This window comes from Lacerta agilis, chromosome 6 (assembly GCF_009819535.1).
Source record: "Lacerta agilis isolate rLacAgi1 chromosome 6, rLacAgi1.pri, whole genome shotgun sequence".
Taxonomy (NCBI): Eukaryota; Metazoa; Chordata; class Lepidosauria; order Squamata; family Lacertidae; genus Lacerta; species Lacerta agilis.
Genome location: NC_046317.1, coordinates 57345854 through 57371759, shown reverse-complemented (window position 1 = coordinate 57371759; position 25906 = coordinate 57345854). Strand labels below are relative to the sequence as shown.

The 25906-nt window shown below is 40.8% G+C and overlaps 2 protein-coding genes across 4 annotated transcripts in view; both read right to left on the bottom strand.

Annotated features, from left to right (window-relative positions):
* Positions 1-2741, bottom strand: part of LOC117048716 (membrane cofactor protein-like) — a 30901-nt gene extending 28160 nt beyond the window's left edge. For all 3 annotated transcript variants that reach the window (XR_004426869.1, XM_033152905.1, XM_033152906.1), the window contains exon 1: positions 2570-2741. Coding sequence is in view for 2 of the 3 variants with exons in the window: in XM_033152905.1 (XP_033008796.1) it covers positions 2570-2702 (133 nt within the window). In the remaining variant the exon portion in view is untranslated. The remainder of the gene's footprint in view (positions 1-2569) is intronic.
* Positions 2742-4761: 2020 nt separating this feature from the next.
* Positions 4762-25906, bottom strand: part of CR1 (complement C3b/C4b receptor 1 (Knops blood group)) — a 97211-nt gene continuing 76066 nt past the window's right edge. Inside the window, exons 27-46 of the mRNA XM_033153971.1 lie at positions 25022-25250; positions 24767-24866; positions 23798-23883; positions 21851-22042; positions 20791-20973; positions 19387-19569; positions 18372-18554; positions 16853-17035; positions 15838-16017; positions 13657-13839; positions 13368-13550; positions 13000-13185; positions 12404-12532; positions 11375-11581; positions 9707-9889; positions 8766-8945; positions 8425-8454; positions 6627-6708; positions 5837-5932; positions 4762-5046 (exon numbers count right to left, since the gene is read on the bottom strand). Coding sequence (XP_033009862.1) covers positions 5875-5932; positions 6627-6708; positions 8425-8454; positions 8766-8945; positions 9707-9889; positions 11375-11581; positions 12404-12532; positions 13000-13185; positions 13368-13550; positions 13657-13839; positions 15838-16017; positions 16853-17035; positions 18372-18554; positions 19387-19569; positions 20791-20973; positions 21851-22042; positions 23798-23883; positions 24767-24866; positions 25022-25250 — 2940 coding nt within the window. The 3' untranslated portion in view covers positions 4762-5046; positions 5837-5874. The remainder of the gene's footprint in view (positions 5047-5836; positions 5933-6626; positions 6709-8424; positions 8455-8765; positions 8946-9706; positions 9890-11374; positions 11582-12403; positions 12533-12999; positions 13186-13367; positions 13551-13656; positions 13840-15837; positions 16018-16852; positions 17036-18371; positions 18555-19386; positions 19570-20790; positions 20974-21850; positions 22043-23797; positions 23884-24766; positions 24867-25021; positions 25251-25906) is intronic.

Here is a 25906-nt window from a genome sequence, read left to right as displayed (position 1 = left end):
ACTGGGCCTCTCCTGCTGATTGTAGAGCCCAAAATGATAATCAATAATAATGATAATAATGACTTGCAACCAAGTGAACACAGAGACAAAAAACCCTAAATAAATTAAAACAAAGAGGGGAAAAACATTTAAAACTTCCTGTCCACCTTTAAAGGGCCACAGATAGTTAAAAGCCAAGGATCTGGTTATAGAGGAAAGCTACTGCCTGGTGCCAAAGGATATATAACGATGGCACAAGGTGAGCCTCCCTGGAGAGAGCACTCCACAAATGGAGAGCCACCCCCTGGGCCTCTTGCAGGGGGCATATGAAGAAAGGCCTCAGGTTATGAATGCAGGGTCTGGTCCCTGAGGCACTGCAGTCCTGAGGCATTTAAGGTTTTATAGGTCAAAACCAGCACTCTGAAACTGATTGGCCACCAGTACATTTGGGACAGCATTGGTGTTATATGCTCAAACCATCTTTCCCTGGTGAGCAAGCTGGCAGCTGATTCTGCACCAAATGAAGTTTCTGAACGGTCTTCAACGGAAAACCCCATGTATAATGAAATGCAATAATCTAACCTAGAGGTTACCAGAGCAGAAGTTAGGCTATCCCTGCCGAGATAGGGATACAGCTGAGCCACCAGCCAAAGCTGATGGAAGACACTCCACGCCGCTGCCACCACCTGAGCCTCAAGCAACAGCAATGGATCCAGAACTACCCCAACGTTGTGTACCTGCTCCTTCAGAGGGATTGTATCCCCAAGAAGAGCAGGCAATCTCCCATCCATCTGGTTTGGGAGCCACCCATTAACAATGCCTCTGTCTTATCTGGATTGAGCTTCAGTTTATTGCCTCTCATCCAGTCCACTACCAAAGCACTTGAGTCACACGTTGTTCAGAGCTTTGTACTGAATAAACTCTTGTCTCAACTTGAGATTACTTTCAGAATTACAAATTACATTAACCATTTTGAAATTGGATTAACCATTAACCATTTTGAAATTGGATTAACTTCTCACTGACAAGTATAGCAAAAATTGGTCTTTGTGAAAATACTCATCTTCTCTTCACATACTATATTGGTCTAAAAAAGCACATCACACAAGGGAAAAGGACCAGGAAAGGAAGAGGAAAATCAAAATCAAAACTCAAGGAGAGATGTTCCTATAATCTTTTTAAAATTATTTTTATTAAAGATTTTATTGTGAAAGAAAGTACATACTGTATATACAAAAATAAAAATAAAAAAATAAAAAAATCCTTCCAGTAGCACCTTAGAGACCAACTAAGTTTGTTCTTGGTATGAGCTTTCGTGTGCGTGGAAGGAATTATTTTATTTTATTTTATTTTATTTTGACTATGGCAGACCAACACGGCTACCTACCTGTAACTACAAACTGTATAGTGTCTCCACGCACTTTCAATTCATAGAACCTTTTTCACAATTCATTTACCTTTGGTATGAGACACTGTTGTCATATGCATTATGCAGTGGGGGGGGGGGAGAGAGAGGAGACACAGGGGAGATAGATAGGGATATAATGATCTTTCCTTCTATTGCATAGTGTTTGTGCAGCTTTTTGTATCAGTGTCACGGGGGTAGGTCCGTATAACTGACCAGCGAAAACAGTTCTGGGGCAGGTGGTGCCCGATAGAGCTGGGCTTCCAGCAAAACAGCCCTGCTTCCTATCTTTCCCACTGAAAAAGCTTGCTGGAATAGCTGCCCCTAGGTCAGTGTTTTTCAACCACTGTTCCGTGGCACACTAGTGTGCCGCGAGATGTTGCCTGGTGTGCCGTGGGAAAAATTGTGTTTATTTGATTCCTATTCAAGAGAATTGCTTTATATATAGTCAATATAGGCACAGAGTTAAATTTTTTAACATTTTCTAATGGTGGTGTGCCTCGTGATTTTTTTCATAAAACAAGTGTGCCCTTGCCCAAAAAAGGTTGAAAAACACTGCCCTAGGTGACAGTGAGGAGAGAGGAGGCCTGGTGGAGCTGGCTGGTCACAGAAGAGCGCATGCAGCGAGTTCTGCCTCTCAGATGTAATGGCTGCCCCAGAGGACATCTGAATCGAATCAAATCTTTATTGTTGCAATCAAACGACCAGCACGAATGAAACAAAATAGAAAGCACATAAAACACATTATTCAAACGTGTACAATAGGGTAAAAGGGAATGAAATCAAACAAGGCAGACGCAGGCTTGTTCCAACTTTAAATCGGTAGTGAAGTGATCACATGGAATAGTTTTTGATAAGTTATTTTATATGTGCCTGAACAGCGCCTATCAGCTTGTGATGCAGAGCATGCGAAGAGCGCCGAGACATCTCTTCGTTGCGCCGCGAGCGAGGTCCCTGCGGCGGCCTCGTATCTCACCTGCCGCCCGCTGCTAATCCTGGGCGGGAGAGGTGCGCAACTGCCGCGCGGCTGAGGAGCCAGGACTCGACGGCTCCTCGCGGGCGGCCCCTAACCCACATCATGCCCCGCTTTGCGAAGCCTCTCGAAGCACGAGCGGGCGTGAGGGGAGGCAAAGCGAAGGGAGAGAGGCCGCTAGAGGCGTCGTCGCCTGCCTTCCTCGTACTCACCCACCAGTTCCTGAGGCAGCAGCAGCAACAGCATCGACATCGCCAAAACCCGGAAAGTCCGTAGAAGCCCCCAAAACAGCCGCAGCATAACGCTGAGCTGAGGCGGCGGCGCGGAGAGTCCCTCATTGCGCATGCGGGAGGGGGGAGGCTGGGAAGAACGTTGGATAGGAGCCGCGTGGTGGTGGCGAGGCGCGCGCTGAACGCTAGCCTCACTCGCGCTACCGGCCTTTCCATACAGACAGTATAGCCTTAGAGAGGAAGTATGTTTCCGGGTCCCTTGTTACATACTGTATTTTATAAGTGGCCGTCAAATGCCGGGTATCAGGACTGCCTATGCGGGCAGGCGGGCGGGCGGGAGGCGAGGCCGAGCGTGTTCAAAACAGTTGAGCTCGTGCTGGGAGTTGGGCGCGGCAGGAGGCGCCGCCCCCGCCCGAGAACGCGCCACGATTGGTTGGGATAGGAGAGGTGGGCGGCTTGGCTAAGGGCGGCTCCCCCTTTGCTCCGCTCACCTGCTTCCCAGGATACAGTGAAGGCGAAAAAAATCCGAACACAAAGGTCGTTGAGGGTTTTGGGGGGTTTTTTTGGGCCAAGTTGTTGAGTTTTTTTAGTTTTGTCCAAAGTTGTTTAGCTTTTTTTGCTTTTTTGTGTGTGTGTGTGTGTGTGTGTGTGTGAGAAAATCGCCTAAATCTACACTACCGATATGGGCTGCATTATCTCCGGATTTTCATGCACATTTCAGCGATTTCCGCCCGTAGGCCATTTACAAGGACTGAATACTGGCTATTTCCGGGGGATTCTGGACATATGGCAACCCTAAATATTAGACAGGTTGAGGAAGGAAAGGCAGCACGCTGGGGCAGCAAGGAAAATAAGGTGACAGTTGATGGTGTGGGGTTAGACCTCCCATCAGCCCCAACCAGCATGGCCCTCAATCAGGAATCATAGGAGTTGTAGTTCAGTAACATGGTCCGGGGGACAGAGTGGGGCACAGCTTTTCTGTTCTTGAGGCAGCAAAGGGAGCTGGGTGCATTTTGGTGTGATGGGAAACCTCAGGCTTTTTTAAAAAAATAACTTTTTATAAGAATTTTTATTGTGCTAGCCAAAGGCCATATCAGGCTATTTTAATCAACGAGTATTGCAGTTCATATTTTGTTACAAGTTTATTTACAAAATACACCTAAGGAATCTTGTGGCGTTTTTAAGACTAACACATATTTTGTGGCATAAACTTTGGTGGACCACACGTACCCTAGTACAAAGAGAAGAGAGTGGTGGGGATATTGCATCCAAATAGATAAGAGCTAGTATGATTGGTATGACCTACCCCCCAACTGATGGCAAAGAGGCAGAGGGCAGTAAGTGGTTGAAAACTAAATAATCTTTTTGTAGAGAGCTATGAATTTCTAGGATCTGATGGCCATGTTTCTAATTTTATTTTATTCTAGCTTTATTTGGAGTCTCCATTTCAAAAAAATTGCTGGTGTATGATAATTTTTCAGGTTTGCTAAAGAATGCATTGGGAAACTGAAATGCTACTCCACTAGTTTCTGAGTATAAATCTGTTTACCCAGAAGCAAAACCCACTCAATTAAATGCATCTCAGTATCCAGTAAGTTAACATAAGACTGCAATATTTGTTTCATTCATGAAACTTGTTTTCATTGCCAGGGTTAAAGCTCTGGGTGATATGAAGGTATACATAGAGGATGGTGTGCTTCTGGGCATGTGCAGTGCTATTTTTCCCGCAGATTGCAGCCACTTGCATATATCTTAGATTAGGATACTGGGTTGCCAAGGGATAGGGTTTGTTGCTCCCTGAAAGTCACACCCTCACAGAAATTTATATATCTGTTCGAAGTAGTTTTATATGTCTAGAGTTTAGTAAGATAAAGATGTTGATCAAGACTATCACTTCATAAATGGAAGGCTGCATCATTGCAAGTCAAACATCTTTCCTACTACTGTCCACATCTGTAGAGTGACTTCATTGAGTAGACCAGTGATATCTCTGAAACTTTTCCAAGCCAAACTTCTCTTGCAGGTGTCTGCTCCATTTGTGATACATACAGCTGTTTAATGAAAACAGCCACAACCGTCAAAGAATTTCAATACCTGCTGCAATAAGTCAATTACTGGTATGTCAAATGCAAGTTGGCTGTGAATTAAGAACAAAATATACAATTTTTAAATTTAATTTTATTTATAACATTTATTTCTGACCTTTCAGAATATTAATCCTACAAGGTAGCTTACAAGTAATATTATATTATATATTACGAAAATACAAAAAAAGTTAGCATATCAAAACCACAGTGATTATTTCTACCTGAAAGGGGCGTTGCAAAAACTAAAATATGAATGCATTCCTTTTTTGCATGTGGCAAAATATTTGTGTTCACTTTCCGAACAGTGATTGTGTCAAGTGGTCCAAAGAAGCAGGTATATTTGTTGGCATCTGTTCATCCAGTTACTTTCACCTGTAATTTAGTTGAGAATAACAGTAGCAGTATTCAGTAAATATTCCTTTTATTTACAGTGAATTTGCACTATTTCATCCAGGCACATGTTCACCTTGATGATTCTAACTGCTAATGTATTCATGAAGCTAAATCTGGTTACTTCAGAATTCCTTCTCAATGAGAGACCTCCTAAATGCTGGAGTAAGTGCCACATGAACAGTAGCAAGGAATGATGATGGGGAATCCAAACAAAGAGTCCCAGGTCTGAAGTGACATGGGGCCACTGTTTAGCAGGTCTGAGTATTGTCAATGCCTCAACAGGTGACCATCCTGGAACCATGTGTATGCCCCCTTAGGATTCCATGGCAGATGAAAGGAAGGATATGAATGCAAGAAAATAAATAATACATATAAATAAATACCATTTTATATTGCTGCATACAGTTATCTTTAGAATAGGGGCAATATCTTTCAGAAGATTCAGGTATTGGTACATACTGTAATCTATAGCTAGTTATCTTCATGCATTACATGCATATCTAAGAAATAAAGGTGTATTATCCGGGGGGAGGGAGAGAGAAGGCATTCAGCTGTTGTGAGCAACCTGTGGCTTTCCAGAGGATGTTGAACTCCATCAGCCCCAATTGGCTTGGTCAATGGTCAGGGATGACGGGAGTGTAGTACAGCAATATCTAGAGGATCATAGTTTCCCCACCCCTGTTTTATAGCATCAGACTCAGAGTCTCCTTTTTAATATTCAACTGGGACATTTTGAATGTGGACAAAATTATCTAAATCGAAGTATTACCTATTACTGCAAATACGAAGCTTTTTTTCAGAGTTGGATCATGCTACTTGAAGATGTGGACTTTCATATATTCTGTTGCTTGCAGGAGTATATTTACTTAAGAAATAGGAAGAAAATAGTATTAAAGAATCAAGTAGAAGAGTTTGGGATTCAAATAAATAAACTAAAATGTGTTTTTTTTAATGCCTGGGATCCAGAGTTCCTGTGAGTGGAACTCTGTTCACAGGACAATCCAGCTGAAGATGGGGCAGGAGAGAGGGAGGTGATTTTTGCTGCACAGATTATCCTTTCCTCAGATTCTCCTAACCCCATTATCTTTCCAAACATAGAGATGTAGCTGTTTGCCAAGATAACATCTAATTTTTCAAACTACTGAAAGATCAGTGTAAATTTACAGAAGTATGAAATCTTGGCAAGTCCTGTTAATGGGGGTTCTATTTTAAAATATATCTTACAGAAAAAAAGAAAATAATTTTAAAGATATAGCCAATGTTCCTTAAATTACAGTGCAAAAGAAATGAACATGTGGGTTGATGCAAGTTATTGCCCAAAACATATGGAGGGCATCAGGTAGAGGATGGCTGATATCACCCCATGGCCATTCTCCCAAAACAGAAGGCAAATGATGCATTTGCATTTGTGTAAAAGGCTATGACTTTTGCCCTGGTAGAGCTGAAAGACACCGCTTGTACTTTTGTGCAGAGGTTGGGACACGGATTGGTCTGCAAATGTGTGTAACTTAGTACCGAGTAATACAAATAAGTCATAAAAATAAAGTAATGTGCCTTACGCTTTGTTCCGCTTCAAAACAATTACAATTACACAGAAAGCACCAGCAATAACCAAAAGTAGCAAGGCGCCAACCAGAGAGCCTGTTGAAACCAAAGAATGAATAACGTTTGTATCCTGTAGTTGCTAATAGCAACATTATAAAACCATAATATTTTGGAAAACAAACAAAAAGTTCTTTAATAAAAATACTACAATAATTTACCAGAAATCATTTACACTACAGAATCCAAAATAACCATTCTAAAAATGAACCCATTAATTGGCATGGTTTTCATTTTTATATCTGTGACAAAAAAAATCTTTCTAATTTCATAGTCAATAATTCTGCAACCTTTATTTGAAGACAGTTATGAGCTAATTGCAGTTTCTTGAATCCTGAGCTATATATGAGATTTATGAATATGAATGAGTGCTCTCACATAAATTCTGACATTTACAAAAATGTTTTGGGGTTTTGATAAATGTTCATTTAAATTCTAGATTAAATTACATATTTTTAAACAAGTTGAAATCCTAGCTTACTTAGAATTCTGAATATAACTGTTTAGGATTAGTTTGAAAGGGAGATAAGGCAATCCAATGCAACATATCTGCTCTTGAGTAATGGCATGTTTTGACTCTGTTCCTGACAAAATAGCTGAATAATAAAAGTGGCCATCTAAGCTCCCTCCAGGATGTTGTTTTTAATGGAAACCTAGAACAGCTCTTATAACTGTACTCAAATGTGTAAGACATGGTGGTGGTGATCTTTGCATATCTTCTGTATTTGTTACCTGAGAGTCAGCATAGTAGGGGGTGGAGTGTTAAGTGGGTTGGATTTGGAAAGGAAACGTCAGGTGTGATTAACTTTAGTCAAATTACTCTGTCATGTTAAAGTACCTCACTTAGTTATTGTGAGGATAAAATACTTCTCTGAGCTTGTTGCTAGAGTAGAATAAAATACATTTAAAATACTTAATACATTTGTCTTTGAAGTAATATGTAACAATGAGAAGGAATAGGGACACAACGTTCCTGTGATAGTGGAAGTGTAGTTGTCCCCTTCCAAATACACTGCTTCAGATGCCAGTCCATCATCATTGTTGTTGCTGTTGTTGTTAAAATTGTATACCACCCTTCATCTGTAGATCTCGGTGGTTCACAACAAAAAATTACAATATTAAAAACACAAATTGCATAATGAAAATAAGAACAAAAACAAACCAATAATCCCCCATCCCATACCTCTCAAATGTAAGTAATAGTGCGCCCCATATTAGTGTACTCTCCTAAATGTTTCTTTTCTACCTGCTATCTTGGTGTTTTGCCAAGCATGCTGCTACCACCTTCTCGTTTCTCAGTAATCCTGCATTGCCTCCATTGCTGTCAAAATGCAGCACCTGAGTTTGTTATTAGTATAGATGATTCTGGAAAATATGTGCTAAACTATGAGACAGAAAATTAGCAAAGGCTGGACCATTAAGGAAAATGGGGTATTGCCCCACCAACCTCAGTCTACCCTTAGCTGGCCCCTGTCTGCCTGAGTTCTTACGGGAGGTGGCAGCAGCTATCAGCTTCCTCCTCCTCTGTGTTCATAGAATTCAGTAGTGAGAAGGATGGGTACAAAACAGATCAGTCAGTTCAGCCTCTCATTGGCTCTGACTCCACCTACTGTTTCTGCCTTTCACCCTACCAGTCCCAATGAGCATCAGCCACCACTGGCACTAAGAGGCTTAAGCCATTCTATATATGTTTTGTGGAGTTGTAGTATCCTACATTTATCAAGAATCAGATGGAATTCTCTGGAAGTTACTTACCAATGCCTGTGGCTACGGAGACATAAAAACCTAAAGTGCAAAATGAAACACAAGGAATGAATTGTATTACTATAGATCAAGAAACATGAGTAAAAATGAACAGACAGGATTCAGGCCTACCAGCCCTCCCATTCTTTCCAGAAGTATATTCTTGATGTATGTGCCACTTGTGGTGCCCAGTGGAAATCAAGACAGGGCTTTATTGTGGAATAAAGCCATTAGCTTTTGCTGATATTTTCTAAATTCACTTGCTGGATGGTAATACAAATCTTTCCATCAATACAAACTTCAATGGAATTCAAATTCGTCATCTACAGAAACCCTTCCTTTCTGTTGCTCACCTTGGTTACAAACTGGCACAGGAGGATCCCATGTGAAATCAGGCTGACACTGAACACGAGAACTGCCTTTCAATACATAACCATCCTCGCATTCCAGAGTCACATTAGCTCCAATCTGAATCACAGTTTTTGAGTTTTCCTTCTTGCCACCAGAAATCTGTGGGAGGATGCAGCCTACTGCTAAAAATCAAATATAATGAAAAATGCATATCAGGAAAAAGAGGTGATGATGGTAATTATCTAAAATTTACAAATACTTTTTGATAATTTACTTTTGCTCCTGTGATTGGTAAATTTAATACAGTGGTACCTCGCTTTGAGAACAGTCCAGTTTAAGAATGATTCGGTTTACAAACGCCGCAACACTGCAAATAGTGTCCCGGTTTGAGAACTTTACCTCGGTCTAAGAACAGAAGCCAAACAGTGGAAGGGCACCAGTGGCAGGAGGCCACATTAGGGGAAACGCCTCGGTTTAAGAACGGTTTTGGTTTAACAACGGACTTCCGGAACGGATTAAGTTCGTAAACTGAGGTACCACTGTAATATATTGTGAGTTTAGAAAAACTGTAGAAAACCCTTTTTTCTCTTCCTCTACAGTGCATGGCTTGCCTCACTTGTCCAAGTCATCCATAGCCATTTTCTTTTAAAGCATATTGGAGTGCAAAACACTGATCATGCGTCTTACAGTATTGGGGCCTGCAAATTTCAAACCCTCCTTATTTTGGCAATAGGAACTTAATCTGGAAATAATTTGGGATTTGGAGAAGTAGCTATCTGGAACGCTCATCAGGCTTATTCTTGTAATTAGAGTTGCAATAGCAGCTTTTTTGAGAGAACCTCAGAAAGGGAAGAAAAAAATTGGATAACCTGGATAAATACTGCTGGCCAGCAGTGTTAGCTAGGGTCCTTTATGGCTGTGGAGGAATTACATAAGCACTTACCTTCACAGTGTGGGGCAGGAAGACTCCACACACCAGATGCTGTGCAATTCAGTGTTGCCTCCCCTATTAGTACATAACCAGGTTGACAGCTGTAATTTACAGATTTTCCATTGGTATGTTGTATTGATTCTGGTGCACTGTAATTTCCATGCTGGACATTTGGAGGCGAGGGGCACTGTATCACTGAAAAGAGATATAGAAAGTCATGTTCCTCTGCACTAGTCAGTAAGTGAGAGAGAAAATATATCCAACAACATTATACGTAACCTTCTGGACAGAATCCAGAAGGGATTTGCATTTAATCAGGAATTCCAAATTCTTGTCATGGTTCTCATTCTAGAAAATGAATGGAACATTTCAGAACATGTTATTTGCCCAAACTCATGCCTGCTGCCTTAAAAACATGGAGCTCACCAGGTGATGCCCATGGTGGTCTTGCGGGGGGGGGGGGGTTGCTATAATAGGGTTCCATATGACAACAGTCTTTGGCCAAGCACACACAAACATTACTTGTTAATCTGCCCTTTGTATAGGGATCCAAGAGACCTATTCCTGAAACTGTTGCTAATTCCTGGAAGCAGGTTTATTATGGCAAAAATGGTTCACTTTCTTTTGTGTGATGCTAACAGATTTGCGACACATAAAGTGATACCTTACACTCTGGGTTCAAGAAAGGTTTAGAGAGCGAGAGCTAGACAATATTGCAATAAGTTGCACTGGTGATTCAGAGGTCTAACAGAAGTTAAGCTAAGTATGAACTCTTGACTACCTTCCTTGAAATCCTTGATGCCCTGCATTACAGTATGTAATTGTTGTATGCTTTATGTTATGGTTTGCTGTTTGGCAAATTGCAATGAAATTCTTATGGACTTTGGTTAATACAACAAACTCTTTGGTTGGTAATATACATAATAAATTAACTTTCAGAATATAGTATCTAAGTCAGGAGTCCAGTCTTTAAATTGTGCAGTAGTTCGGTTTGAGCCCTTTCAAAGTTTTCCTTTGCTTGTGTATTCAATAGATGTACCAGTAATTATTTTTATACTTTTTTAAAATAATTAAGGCGAGAAGCCTAACATAATATGCCTGAAAAAACAGAAGGATAGCTGTTGCTTTAATTAAATTAAATTATGCTTAAATTAAAGCATGCTTTAATTTAGTACTGGCACCCACTGCAGTACAGTCAATAATAAGTTCTGAGTATTGACAGTAATTTAAGATTTCAGTCACAGGCACCCCTGTCCTGGCATAAATTGTTCCAGGACCCATAAACATTTTCAGAAGGGCATTAAATCATACAGTAGCCTCCCAAGATGTAACCTTTGCTAATCTGGCTGGACTCTTGTGGAGGCATTGTCCAACACACTGGTCAACTTGGCAGGACTTCCACTGATAAAGCAAGCACTTGCTTTCACCACTTGCCAATTTGGCTTTGTCTTTCCTAATGGACAGCTCACATCCTCAATTATCCTATGCAAAACAAAACTTTGTGTGATACAGTTCCAAAATTTGTCCTTCCAGTTTCAGGAAGCATTAATGTAAGAATGTGTCTGAATCAAAAAAATTCCAATGAAGAGGGGAACAATAATGGGTAAACATTGGGGGGGGGGAATTAGTAGCTTGCACTCTTTGAACCATTCTGAAACATTCTGAAATCCAGAAACCTACTTTTGCAGTGAGGAGCAGGGGCAGACCATGTACCAGATGGTGTGCAATAAATAGTTGCCTCTCCATTTAGAGAGTAGCCAGGCTCACACGTGTATTTCACAGACATTCCACTAGTAAACACTGACAATTCCTGGTGGCTGTGATCTCCATTTTGGATTTTTGAGGGTTGCTGGCATCGAATCTCTGACAGGATAAAAGATGAGGAAGCTAGGAAAAGGTAAATAAGAAAGATTCTTGACCACAAGGAATCATAATTGTTACCTATATGCAGGTAGTATCTCACATGAACTAATTCAAGTTATAGGTAGGTAGCCGTGTTGGTCTGCCATAGTCGAAGCAAAATAAAAAAATTCCTTCCAGTAGCACCTTAGAGACCAACTAAGTTTGTTCTTGGTATGAGCTTTCGTGTGCATGCACACTTCTTCAGAATCTGCTTTAAGAGTCAGCCTATCAGTCAGTTCGTTACAGACGGTTTAGTTCAGTTTATGGATGTTGTAAATAGATAGGTATTGCTTTCTAATAAAATATTGCTGACAACACATGGTAAGAGGAGTGAAGTGTGTGATTGTGGAATTGCAGTTTGGAATACTTGAAGTGAGAACAACAGAGCCTTTCCTAACTCACTTCCTGGAAACTGCCACTTTCCTTCCCTCTGGGTCACCCCCTGTTCACTCTACTCACACTTCTGCCATAGTTTAAAACCACTTATTTCCCCCACTGTTTCCTTTATTCAAACTTCTGCTCTTGTTTAAAACCACCAGTTTAAAACCTGTGACCTCTTTTGCCACCGTCCCCCATGCGGATTTCATGCAAATCCACGATTGGGATGCAGCACTACAAATCCTCAAATGGGGGCTGCCTGATAACGTTACATTTTTATATAGATAGCAAGAGACGTAATACACAATATCATAATATAAGAAATACGGTATATAGTATAGGCTGTGAAGTGGTTCTCCATGTTGTCAGCACTATATGCCACTTATATTATTAGCACTGTTATTCATGTGGAAAAGCTAAATCTATCGCCAGGCTCACATGTGTAATTCACAGACATTCCACTGATAAACACTGACAATTCCTGGTGGCTGTGATCCCCATTTAGGATTTTTGTGGGTTGCTGGCACTGAATCTCTGACAGAGGAATAGAAGTGGAATCTAGCAGAAAATAAATAAGAAAGATTCTTCAACTCAAGGAATCATAATAGTTGCCTATATGTAGATAGTATCTCAAATGACCTAATTCAGTACACTTGTTTTCTCATTTCCACTACAAATAGATGTGGGTGCAAGTAATTGTGACAGTGTTGGGGAGGGTTGAGCATGGATAGAGAGAAACTGTGGCACCCTCCTCCACAAATTTTTGCCTAATATTTTTAATGTACAGCTTTCATCACATGCTGAAAAGGCACTTCTTTACCCTTTCACAAACAAGAATATTCTATTTTTGGGGTCCCATAACACTTTTTTTACTGAATTAGAGTTGATCTGCTACATATCAAATGGTTTTACTTGTTTTATCATTTTAAGTGCTTTATCTCTTTTTATAATCGTTTTATTATTTTATTCTATTTTAATAGTAGTACTGTTACTCATCTGGAAAAGCTAAATATATCGCCACCTACCTTGTTTGCTTTTACAGTGAGGAACAGATTGATCCCATGTTCCAGAAGACAGACAGTGTATTGTCGCAGTTCCAGTAAGAAAGTAGTCAGGGTCACAACGATACGTCACAGAGGAGCCATAAGGAAAATCTTCCAGACTTTCAGGGTCACGTTCCCCATTGGCAATCGTTTGAGGTGCAGGGCACCCTGTGGAGAAATGTTTCAATGCAGAACCATCATCAGAGATTTTACTTAGATCTGTAAGACCTGAGCCAGGACAACTGCACTTTAGGCAGACGTCCATTAACTACAAGGGCTACTAAATTGTACAGAGTCATGTGCACATCTATGGACCAGGGACAGTGGTTGTACAACTGAATGAAAATAACCTTTGCATTTTGGAAGTTTAGTCCAGTTCACAGAGTTTGAGCCTTCTAAAATACAGGTAACCAGATACTCTCCATCGAGGGAATAGCCGGCATCACAAATGTATATTACAGAACTGCCATAGGTGAGGTCTTCTCCTATATTCTTTCCATGCACAATGCTTGGTGGTGGTGGACAACGCATTACTGCAAAAAAAAGAAAATCAGAAATAAATATAATGCTAGCTGAGAATTCCCCAGTATCACTTGCTCTGTGTTTTTAGCCAGGAAGGATAGGCAGGGAAATACAAACCTTCACACCGGGGTAAAGGTTGACTCCAAGCTCCAGATGTTGTACACTGACTGGAAGCCTTGCCACGTAACAAGTAGCCATGGTCACAGGTGTAATTTACGTATCTTCCTGTAGCAAAATGAGCTTCTCCGTGGCCATTGTGATCACCATTTGGAATAGGCAGAGGAGGGGGACACTGCAATTCTAAAGCAAAACTATATGAGCATCAAGCTTATCTCAAAGCAAGCTTTTAATCAATTCATGGATGCAGTAGAAACCCTTCCAATTCTTGATCCGAGTATTACAACTCCTTCCCTACAGTAGATTCTAGTTTTTGTAGCTAGCATAAGCTACATATTTCCTCATTAATCATGGTTTGAGACCACAGGAGTACCAGCCCTCCTTTCCTACTATTGTGGACTATTGTTCCAACCCATGTCTGCCATGTAGATCCAGGTTCAGAACGAGTATTTCAGGTCCAGAGGTGTTTTAAAAGGGCACCATTGTGTGCTAGGCTCTGGGTAGCATGTTATGTCCCTGCTGAAAAAAAGCCACTAGTGCCTACGAGCAAGACACTAACCTTCGCAGTGCGGGGCTGGAGCACTCCAGGTGCCAGAGGTTGTGCAATAAATAGTTCCCTCTCCAGTAAGTGAGTAGCCAGGCTCACAGGTGTATTTCACAAACATTCCAATGTTGAACACTGATGATCCCTCATTGCTGTGAATCCCATTTTGGATACTTGGGGGTGGCCGGCACTGAATTTCTGAAAGGAAAGGAGTGTAGTTGCAATGTGAAGACCATTCAAAGCTATTCTCTCATCTTTGTGTACTTCATGTTTTCTGCATGTATACAGCTTGGATCTCAGATATGCATCTAGTACCCCACTTCCAAGATATACAATGGATAACTGTTACTAGGTGTGTGTTTTTAGTGCAGATGCAGTGATGTTCTACCAGGAATGCAGGAATACAATTACACAAACTCATGTGGTAATAAGAGATATATCCACCCTTGGATGTTCATTCTTAGTCAAAGCATTAAAAACCCATAAGCTAATTGTCCTTAACAGACTAAGGAGTAGCTTTATTTCTTGCAGCCTTCACAATACACACATAAGCTTAGATGGGATTTGCATGTTTTTGCATGGTCTTATGGCAGCACCCATCTTTACATTCTATTATGGTCACTTATAAGCGTTTGAGAGCCCACCTGCTCACAAGGTAGACTGGAATCTTGGGCTTCAGCCCCAAAGTCTTTCTCTGATAGCACCACTGCCCAGACACAAATTGTCCCAAGACAGTCAAACATGTTTTCAGAATGACATTAAATCATACAACAGCCTTTCTGGATGTAAGCTGAACTCTTGTGGAGGTATTCTCATAATTGCTTCCCATGTGCAGATAGGAATGAGCTAAACTGGTACGCTAGATTTCTCCAAGTCACATGATACAGAAGCTGTTCCTGTCAGCCATTAAAGGTCCACAGAGATCCAGGTTCAGAGAGAGTATTCCTGGTTCAGAGGTGCTGACGTTGTTTTAAAAGGGCACCATTGTGTGAACTTGTGTGAACTATTGCCATTAAGGCAGCATGTACTGTGCCCTGTGAAAAAGGCCACTAGTGCCAGCGAACAGGAATATGGGGATTAAAACACAGAAAGTTGGTTCTGAACTTGTGGGTCAGGTAAAGCCTGGGCAAAGACAAGACATCTGAAACAACTAGTGGTTGTTCCCAGATCTAGGAACCCCTCAGCCACAGTTTCTGTCCGACCTGGATTGAGTGCACCTCCCTTCCTTTACTAGTGATATTGCCTATCATTATTGGTTGGATTTCAATTTAAAATTCAGTTCAATCAATTAAAAACAGAACTTGTTGGGTTTTCTCTTGTGTTTAGGGGAAGGGCCTTAGCTGAACTGTATAACATCCTGGCTTCTCCAGGTAAGGCTGGAAATGCCCCCCCCCCCAAAAAAAACAATTGTGTGACTCCATATAAGGCAGCTTCCCATATTCCTAATTTGGGAGGGAAGTAAGCGGGATTTGGGGGGGGGGAGTGTGTCAAGTTAGATAAGTTTGTTAGATAAGTTTGTATGTTTCGTGGCTCATATCTGGAAACTCCCAAGGAGGACTTCAACAGATTTACAGTAACTAACTTTTTTCCTTATCACAGAAACATGAAATCCAGTCAAAGTTGTGCTTAGTACCTACCCCTTACACAGATGGGTGTGGGAGAAACCCATGTGCTGTCAAACTGGCACTGAATTGTATGGTTGCCTTTCAGGATATAGCCAGGGTCACATTCAAATGTAATTGTCTCTGTGGGCTTAACTTGCCCTTTAGATCTTGTTATTCTTCCATTCTGAATTTTTGGACTAACACAGCCAGTGACTGCAAAGGAAAATATAAAGGAGAAGGAGCTAGTAGACTACATAGTATATGTCAGCTGCAGTAAGGAGTACAGGTGAAACTCGAAAAATTAGAATATCATGGAAAAGTCCATTTATGTAAGCAATTGTTTTCATTAGCTCCTGGAGTTTAATATATGAGATAGACTCATGACATCCAAAGCGAGATATGCCAAGCCTTTGCTTGTTATAATTGTGATGATTATGGAGTACAGCTGATGAAAACCCCAAAGTTGAAATTGTTAATTTGGGGTTCTCATCAGCTGTGCGCCATAATAATCACAATTATAACAAATAAAGGCTTGACATATCTCGTTTTGCATGTCTTGAATCTATTTCATATATTAGTTTCACCTTTTAAGTTGAATTATTGAAAGAAATGAACCTTTCCATGATATTCTAATTTTTCGAGTTTTACCTATATAGTGTAGAACCGTTTTCTTAATACGTTTAATGTAAAGCTCAAAAATTATATTATTATATAAGGCTCTTTATGGATCAATAGCAAGATAGTGCAACATACAGTTTGGAGTTAGAAAGTCTCGGCTTGGACTGCCTAGGAATAGCAAGGAAATGAGACCCAAAAAAGAAAAAAAATGGTCACTTCATTGGTCAGGCCTTGATCCATTAACAGAGCTGTATATATGCGGCTCACACATAATATTTGAGATGCCCCTCCCTTAAGGACTTAACTGGAACTATAATTTTCAATGCAGAAATAAGGAACTTGTATGACCGTTCAATTGCATTTTAAATCTGTTTTGTGGTTAGCCTATATACAAAGCCAAAATGAAAATCCAGAGTAGCAGAATACTTGCATTCACAGCGTGGGACAGGAAGACTCCACACACCGGATGCTGTGCAATATATAGTTGCCCTTCCTATTAGCACATAACCAGGGTCACAGCTGTATTTTACAATTTTTCCACTGGTATATTGTTCTGATCCCAGAGCCCTGTACTTTCCATGCTGGACTTTGGGAGGTGAGGGGCAATGTATCTCTGGAAAACAACAACAACAACAAGGGAAGAAGGTCTTGTTCCTCAACAAGACAGACAGACAGACAGACAGACAGGCGACACATCCAACAATAACATACATAAGAAGTCAGCTTCCTGCATTAGATCATAGTACAGTATGATTAAATTTGGTTTAAAATGCCTTCACATTGCTGTATTAAACAACTTTAGTTGTGTGCTTGTTATTTCCCTTTGTGTTTTTTTATCTTTGTTGTGCATACAACAGTAGTTGCTGCATGCATCCATAGCTGCCCACTTAAACTTCAGCCATCCCTATGGAAATCAGAAGTGCAGAATTTGAAATGTTTTAGGTGCTGCCCTTCTGACAGCCACAGGGATGGTAAGAGAGCAACAAAAATAGCAAAAGGACCACAGCAATGCAAAGCACCCACCCCAACAAACAGTGACTTAATGGACCAATACCAACAAAGCAACAATAAAACATGTCAGTGGGGTGGGGGAGAATATATACAGTTTTGATATGAAATATGAAGGATATGAAATTTCTGATGGGAAAAAGCATGCAACACACCATAAGAGGGTTAATGACGTGGCTACACTTCAGTCATTCAACAAGAATAAAGAGAGCTCACAAAACCCTAACCCTAACCCATTATTTGTAAATCACCGACTACTGCAACATTATTAGCTACAGTGGACAGAAAACAAGGCTGCCCCCCCCCCATTTCTGCATACATATTTCTGAATTATTCTCAGTCCTGTCGGAACAACGGGAACTGCTGCTGAACATCAAGGCAACTTCCAGCTTCTCTGCACAGAGGAAGTCTTATGCTTGGGGTTTCATATTCTATACTTACAAACAATGCTGCTTACCTTTATATACTAAAATACCATGGAACTGCACCTCAGCATAAATGCAAATTCTGATCTCTCTGGTAAAGCAAGGTCCTTCCCTTCACCACCCAGATCTTGAGTAGCTTACACAGTGGAAAGAGATGCTTCTACGAGGTAGACTGCATTTCTGCAGCATGCTAGGAGAACTTTGAGTAGTCTGAGACTCCTCAAGAGATGTAGGAGCAAGGAAAATACATCTAAACCTGTCCCATTTCATTGAATTCCCCCCCCCCCATTAGCCGATGGATGACGCTGCTCCCCCAAGAGACAAATGCTTATTATAGAAAGCAAAACACTACTTGTAGACATATAAAGTCATAAATTAGCTATACTTTCTTATTTCCTTCCACCGCGAACTATTTTTTAAAACATATAGAGTGTCAGGTATGAAATATCTTTCCTACCAATGTTTTCAGATTCGTATGATTTGCATATGCTGCTTGAAATAAAAAGGCTGACTCACCTTTGCAGTTAGGCGCTGAGGAGTTCCAAGACCCGGATGCTGTACAAAAAATTCTGGAATCTCCTATAATGCTATATCCAGGATCACAACTGTATTCTACAAACCCCCCATTAGTAAAACCTTTTGCTTCCTGACTGCTGTATTTCCCGTGAGCGACCACTTGAGGTGGGGGGCACTGCACTGCTGAAAGAGAGGGTAAAGTATATCAGGGAGCTAAAAACTGAAAACTGTCACAACATCTGCGATTGTGTCTCAGATTACGTACATCTTCCAAATGCAGAATATCTTATACTAGTGGCTGGAGGTGATGCTGCTCTGTACATCACAGAGGACATAAAGTTGAACACAGTGTCGGATTTAGGGCGGTGCAGATGGTTCTGTTTTTGTACTAATGGGAAGTTTCAGTGAGCCTAACATACTAGAAATCCCAAGAGGGGTGGGACTTCTTCTCTGAATCGCTGTGGGTGGTGAGCTGCAGACCCCAAGAGTAATTTAGTACTGGAGATAATACAAGCTAGAAGTTCCTAAAAGGGCAAACTGTGATCCAATCCCTGTGAGTGGCGATACTGTCTATGTAAGTGAGCAATTGCCAAGCAAGTCCAGCACAGTCAAAGTCTACTTCAAATGAGGAACCCTACCAAAGAAATGAGGGGATTAAGAAAAGGAAGTTGATCGGAAAAGTTGCAATATTCCCAGAATGCTGGGGAAGGGAAAGTTATTCAAAATCCACAGTAATAGAAACTCACTAGAATCTAAACAGCAGATCAGGAAAAGTACCACCAAGGAAAGAGGATGCCAACATGGTTAAACAGCAGGGTCAGGGAAAGTATTAGAGGCAAGAAGGCTTCCTTCAGATAGTAGAAATCTTGCTCAAATGAAAACAAAAAGGAGCACCAATTTTAGCAGAAGTGCAGGTGACCGTAAGGAACAAAGACCAGTGTTAACACCAATACAGATGATAAAAAGCAATTATATCCTCTGTTGCTGAGATTGTACAAAATGTCTTCTTAAATACTTTCACAACGTGGCAGAGGACTGCTCCACTCTCCAGAAGCTGTGCAGGAAATAGATGCCTCTCCAACAAGTGAGTAACCAGGATCACAGGAATAAGTTACAGGCTTCTGAGAAGTGAACACTTGCCCAGGAAAACCATTGTGATTTCCATTGGGTATATCCAGAGGCAAGGGGCACTGTGATACTAAAAGAAAAATGAAATAGGAGAGACCATTCACAATAGCGTATTAATGGCACATTTAACTGAAAATGTATATAAAAAATTTAAAATATTTTTATGTATTTATTTATTAAATTTCTATACCACCCTTCATCTGAGGATCGCAGGGCAGTTTACAATATAAAAACACAAAAATACGTAACAAAGGGGAAAAAACCACGAACAGTTTTAAAGAACACAGATTGCTGAATTAGCCAAAGGCATAGGAGAACAGCAATGTTTTTGCCAGGCGCCTAAAGATTTGTAACAAAGGTGCCAGGTGAGCCTCCCTGGGAAGAACATTCCACCTGTCATCCAAAGAACACAAGGCATCTTACATGATCTCCTTCGCTCACATTTTATCATCACCATAACCCTGTAAGTTTAGGCTGAGAGATAGTACGCTGGTTTGGACATAACACTAAACTATAATTTAGCATTATGGGAAGAAGCCTCTCCCAGGCATGCATGTCGTGTCTGCCTCCTCAGGTGCAGCCACAAAAAGGAATTGGGAAGCCTTAATTTCCATTTTTGTCACCTAAACCTGGACAAACAGATTTGTATCCAATGCTAGTCCTATTCTGAGTACACCCTTTGAAATTAATGGACACTGCTAACTTACGTGTATTACTATCCATTTACTTGGATTAGGACTACCACTGGACACAACCCACAATAAATTGCCTTAATCATGGTTAGTGAAAATAAGCCAGCTTCAGTCTATGGAGCTGCCCTGTTTGAATATACCATAGCTCAGCTTAACCAAAGTTTAGAATTTGGATGGAATGCTAAACTGCAGTTACTCTAAATCTGACACCTCCAATTTCGTTTGCATAGCTTGTGCTAGAGATTTGGGGGTGCATAAGCCTGAGGGGAGACTAGTTCCTGTTAAACCATGATTTTGTGTTAAGTCCAATTATAGTCAGTGACTGGCCCAAGAACAACTAGTGGAGTTGATAGGATTGAAGATCTGAACCCATGTCTTTCGTGCATGTCCCGCTGTCTATTCCATACACATGAGATCTGGCAATCTGTCTGCAAGTATAGCAATATTACTACTTGTGTGAACATTTACTGCAGATATTCATGCTTCCTTCTATAACTAAATAACTATAAATGCTCCCTGAATATTGAAGTTACAAGCATGTATGTATCTGGCTCATATTCATGCTTGTATATATATGGATGCTTCTTATTTATACTTGCCCAGTTCACAGTGAGGTAGAGGAGGGTCCCATGTACCATCTACTTGGCAATGAATCTCTCTTGTTCCAGATATTTTGTAGCCAGCATTGCAGTCTAAAGTTACCCTTTGGTTATACGTGTAGGTGTTTGAATAACCAGTTATTATCCTTCCATTCCTTACTTGTGGGGGTGGACACCGAGTCACTGAAAAGACAAAGTTCCAACAAGCATATAGTACTGAAGGTAAAAAGGACAAACCTGTTCTCTGCATATCTGTGCGTTTAGCTGGCAGTATTATAGACAATTAGACATGTGGATTATGGGCTGACAGAATAGGGTGAGGAACCTCAGGCTCAGGGCCCAAATGTAGCCCACCCTGCTTCTCTATTTGACCCTCAAGTCTCTCCACACGTTCAGGGCTGGGTTAAACTTTAAGCAAAATAAGCACATACTTAGGGCATCAAGGGAAGGAGGGTGCAGATTTCAGGGAGGGTGGAAGTTGGAACAGTGGCTTGGGCTAGAGACTGATCAAAAATCTTCGTAAAGATTCCTGCCAGCTGATCAGAGCAGTCTCTCAGCACCCTACCAGCTACACCATCAGGGCCCGTGGCCTTCCTCATGTTTAACTCCTTAAGTATTCTCCTCACTTCTCCCTCTTCCACTCAAACTACATTCTCTGTGGGAAGTGATGACAATATCTCTGGCATCCCAACTGGAGCCACTGCTTGTGTCACCTCAAATTGAGCAAAGAAGGTATTTAACTCCCCCACCAGAGAAGCCGTACTCTCTGCAGCTGAAGGACTGCTAGGTTTGTAACCAGTCAATTCCTGCCTTCTATTTCCAAACATTAAGCAGGAGTTTCTTCTCCACTTCCCTATTCACCTACCCAAGAACTGCATGTTTCACCTAAGGAGGGACCACAGCGCCACCCGCGTCCTTAGGAATACATATAGCTAATGATTCTTCTTGTTGGAAAGTAAGAGAGTAATGACTGCCGTGATTTTGCCAAATGTTCATGCTTATTGATTAACACAACTTCCTGCAATTAACAAAATGGGATGGAGAATATTTAATAACACACCTCCACAATATGCACGGCCACTCCAAACGCCATTTAATCCATCCTTGGTAGTACAGTAAATAGTGGCATTTCCCACAAGGGGGTGGTGCTTTTCACAGGTGTATGATACAGCTGTCCCATAGAAGAAGTCATCTATATACATGCCAGTGTGCTTGCCATGGGGAACATCTGGTGGTGGAGAACATGAAATAGCTAGAGAAAGGGAGAAGACAAACATATAGCATAAATGATGTATTCTGTTTTCTATTTCTGATGGCTACTACTGGAGCCAACAGATGAAGTTAACAGTGTATGTAATATTAATGACTGCTAAAATATGATTATCCATAGAATACAGCCAATAGTTGTTAAAAGGAAGAAAATAATACAAGACATCCAGAGTTCCATAATCTGCCACGGAGATTACATGAAACACAAGAACTACAATGGCTACTTATGAATACCAAAATAGAGAGATGAACTATTCTGTAAGACACATAAATTAGATAATAACAATAACAGGACAGAGACTGGCCACTTTCTTTTGAGTGAAAGCTTTATCAGCTTAGGAGAAATATAAACAAGGAGTATACAATAAAGAAAGTTTTTGTTGTTGTTGTTGTTGCTGCAGATACACATCAGAAGAGAGAGGATTAATGCTCCTCAGTTGGAAAATTGGAAGGAACTTCAGTCAACAATGAGATTGTTAACTACAATTCTGTGAAGATAATTTAAGGGATAGTAGGTACCAAAATGCTAAGGGCAAAGCAGCAATATTACAAACATTGTTTTAATAGTGTAAGACTAGGGATGTGGGTGGTGCTGTGGTCTAAACCACTGAGCTGAGCCTCTTGGGCTTGCTGATAGAAAGGTCAGCATTTTAAATCCATGCAATGGGGTGAGCTCCTGTTGCTCTGTCCCAGCTTCTGCCAACCTAGCAGTTCGAAAGCATGCCAGTACAAGTACAGCGGGAAGGTAAATGGCATTTCTGTGCGCTCTGGCACTTGTCAAGTGTCCTGTTGTGTCAGAACCGGTTTAGTCATGCTGGCCACATGACCCGGAAAGCTGTCTGTGGACAAATGCTGTCTCTCTTGGCCTGAAAAGTGAAATGACTGCCACACCCCAGTGTCATCTTTGACTGGATTTAACCATCCAGGGGTCCTTTACCTTTACCTTACCTAGTGTAAGGTGTAAGATACTCCATAATGGTATTCCATTATTCTCATGATTTCATGGATAACCTGATACTATATTCTGATACTCTTGCCACAGGATTCCTGTGCTTTATAACTTTGCCATGTGATTGTGATACTGATAATGTATGTAGGTTATACCAGTTTCTGTTAGCCTGGCATCCGCCAAGAGCACAAGCCTTGAACCTGTTCAGTTCCAACTTTTTCTCAAGAAATACCTTTGCCTTTTGGCCACTAGGTGACAGTCATATACTGTATCTTAAAGTCCCCCAACTCCTTTCTTTCTACTTTCAACATATGATATATCCCTTGCCAGACTTCCTATCCTATGTAATTTTGCCATGTGACTGACACTGATTATGTTATATATAGGAAAATGTGAATATGGATGTTGCATGTGACAAGTGATGTTCTCTTCTAGATATGTCCTATACAGTAGTAGATTTGCCCTTGGTGCCAGCCTTGCCTTGTCATTCTGTTTACATTGTCAATCTGTTTTCTCCCCCCTTTCATTGGGTCGGTTTTATACGCTGATACATGTCTGATGCCACCGTTTAAGTTGTGGAGTGATATGGGTAGAAGCTGGAAGCATGTAAGTATGTGTAGTGGTCAGTAGCTTTCCATTATGTCCATTATGTAATTGCACAGCAGTGTCCAGAAAGTGAACTTGCATTGACTGATTTAGGCTCAGGTGGAGTAAAAGTTATTAAGTCCTGGTGGAACTTCTCAGTTGCCCTCTGGGAAAATGATAAAAGTTAAAATGTGTTCTACTTACGCAGACAAATAGCAGTTTCACCAGTCCATACTGCTTTTAGGCCAGATATCACACACTGTCTGGAAGATAGACCAACTAGCCTGTACCTGAATTGGGACAGAAGCAATTATGGATTGTCAACTTCCTTATCCCAGGATGCACAGAATTAAATGCATATTATGAAATGTATGCACTGCCCCCACACTTCTACTGCGCTTACAGTAAAACCACTTTAAACAGCTTCTAGCAGAGTTTCTTCCTGGTGGCGGACGACAAGAGACTACGAGACTTGTGCAAAATACTCAGTCAAGAGTTATCTTTATTTCTTGGCTGGATCACGAGCATTTTTGTTGTGACTACTGTATATAGAAAACTATTTACATACATCTTTCCACCATGGTATGAACTCACCGTGTGTGGGTACTCTTTCTTCATGCAGGACATTGCAACATGCAACTTCCTCTTTTTATTTTCATCCCCAGCTGTAACCAATCAGCCTAGAATGTCACTCCTAATTATTGAAGAAAACTTATTTAAAGCTACAAGCACCTTTTTTTCTGTTTCTTTGAAGAATGACTTCCTAACACGTACCCATTCACAACCGATACCAAAGCTGTATATTGAGTGATCATCACAGTAAAATATCTTCTTTACAGACCAGAATTCTCTCTTCTGTAAACCCTTCAATTCCCACAAGCATGCTGATATCTCCCTCTATCTGTGGTTCTGTCTCCAATCCTACTGGCACTCTCCTCAGCAGATAGCATTAGGCTGCAAGACAAGTTAGTGCCTGGCACTGGCTAAATATGTTGTGGCAGGGGTCCAGTTTCTTCAACAGCTGCATTACAAGAAGAAATTGATTTATGAACCTTTTCCTGCATAGGAGGTTAGGTGAGGGGAAAATGTTAACCCCAATGACTTCTTCTTAAATTGTTAAAGGAACAACAGCCCTACCAGAAAAAGTAACCTTCTTGATTTCCTAATGCTTACCCTTCCTCGCAGGTGTAATTTATAGTAGAACCAAATAAAAGATCTTTTGTTACAATCAGCCTGCCATTATCTGGTTCTCCTGGATGTCCACATGATTTTCCTGGCAGAAAAAAAAACAAACCATACAGAATTTCTCTCTGTAATTTGTTTTAAAGCAAATTTAATTAAAGCACAAAGGAAGAATGGTGCAACTTAATTAAAGCACTTATATTAATATAACAATCAATAAAAGGATGGTAAGAGACTCAGACTCACTTTTGCAGAACTCCTGAACTCCTGACCACTCCTGATTTCTAATGCACATAAGAGAGGCCTTCAATCCGGGATGCTTAGCATATCCTGGATGGCACATGTATTTCACAACTGAGCCAACAAGAAAGGAATTGTTTTTTTTATACTCACTGAGAAGTTCAGCAAATTGTAAACTGGGTGGGGGTGCACAGCTACCTCCTGGTGAGATGGAGGGCGGAAGTAGGGAGGAAGAGAGGGGAAAATGAGGCCAGTGTTATTGTGAAGTTCTACAAAGTGTAATATTGTGGTCCTAACTTTAGACTAATTTCCAGTTCCTCCACCTATAATATAGCAGTGGTCCTCACCACTCTTTTCTCACCTGCACTGTATTTATTCATTTGAATTTTATAAAAAATATATGCATATATTGCTATTCAGAAAAAAATCAATGCAGTTTACAACAATTATACATACATAAAACCATATAAAAAGTTCAAAATTATTTATTTTATACATTTATATGTATGTGAAACATAAAATAGGATAATTGCATCAAGCAGAAATAATATGTACAGCACAAAAAAATGAGAGAAGCAATTTCATCAGTGGGAACAAGATGTGATGTCCAGCTTCTTACTCAAGCAGATTAAAGAACATTCAAGCTGTTTTATTTCTTCTGTTTCTTGGAAGGTGGTAGTGCCTTCACTATTATAAGGGCCTTCCTTCAACAGTTGCCAGTTTGACTTTGGGCAGCAGCCAGCAAAGTAATTGCGTTCTGCTTGTGCAACGAAACTTCCCACCCCTCTCTTTTCCCTGTGCCTTCTCCAAACCTGCTCTGAAAGGGTTGAGGGAACCCTAGAACAGGTTTAGGGTATGCACAGGGGGAGGGGGAGAAGGAGCAGTTCTACC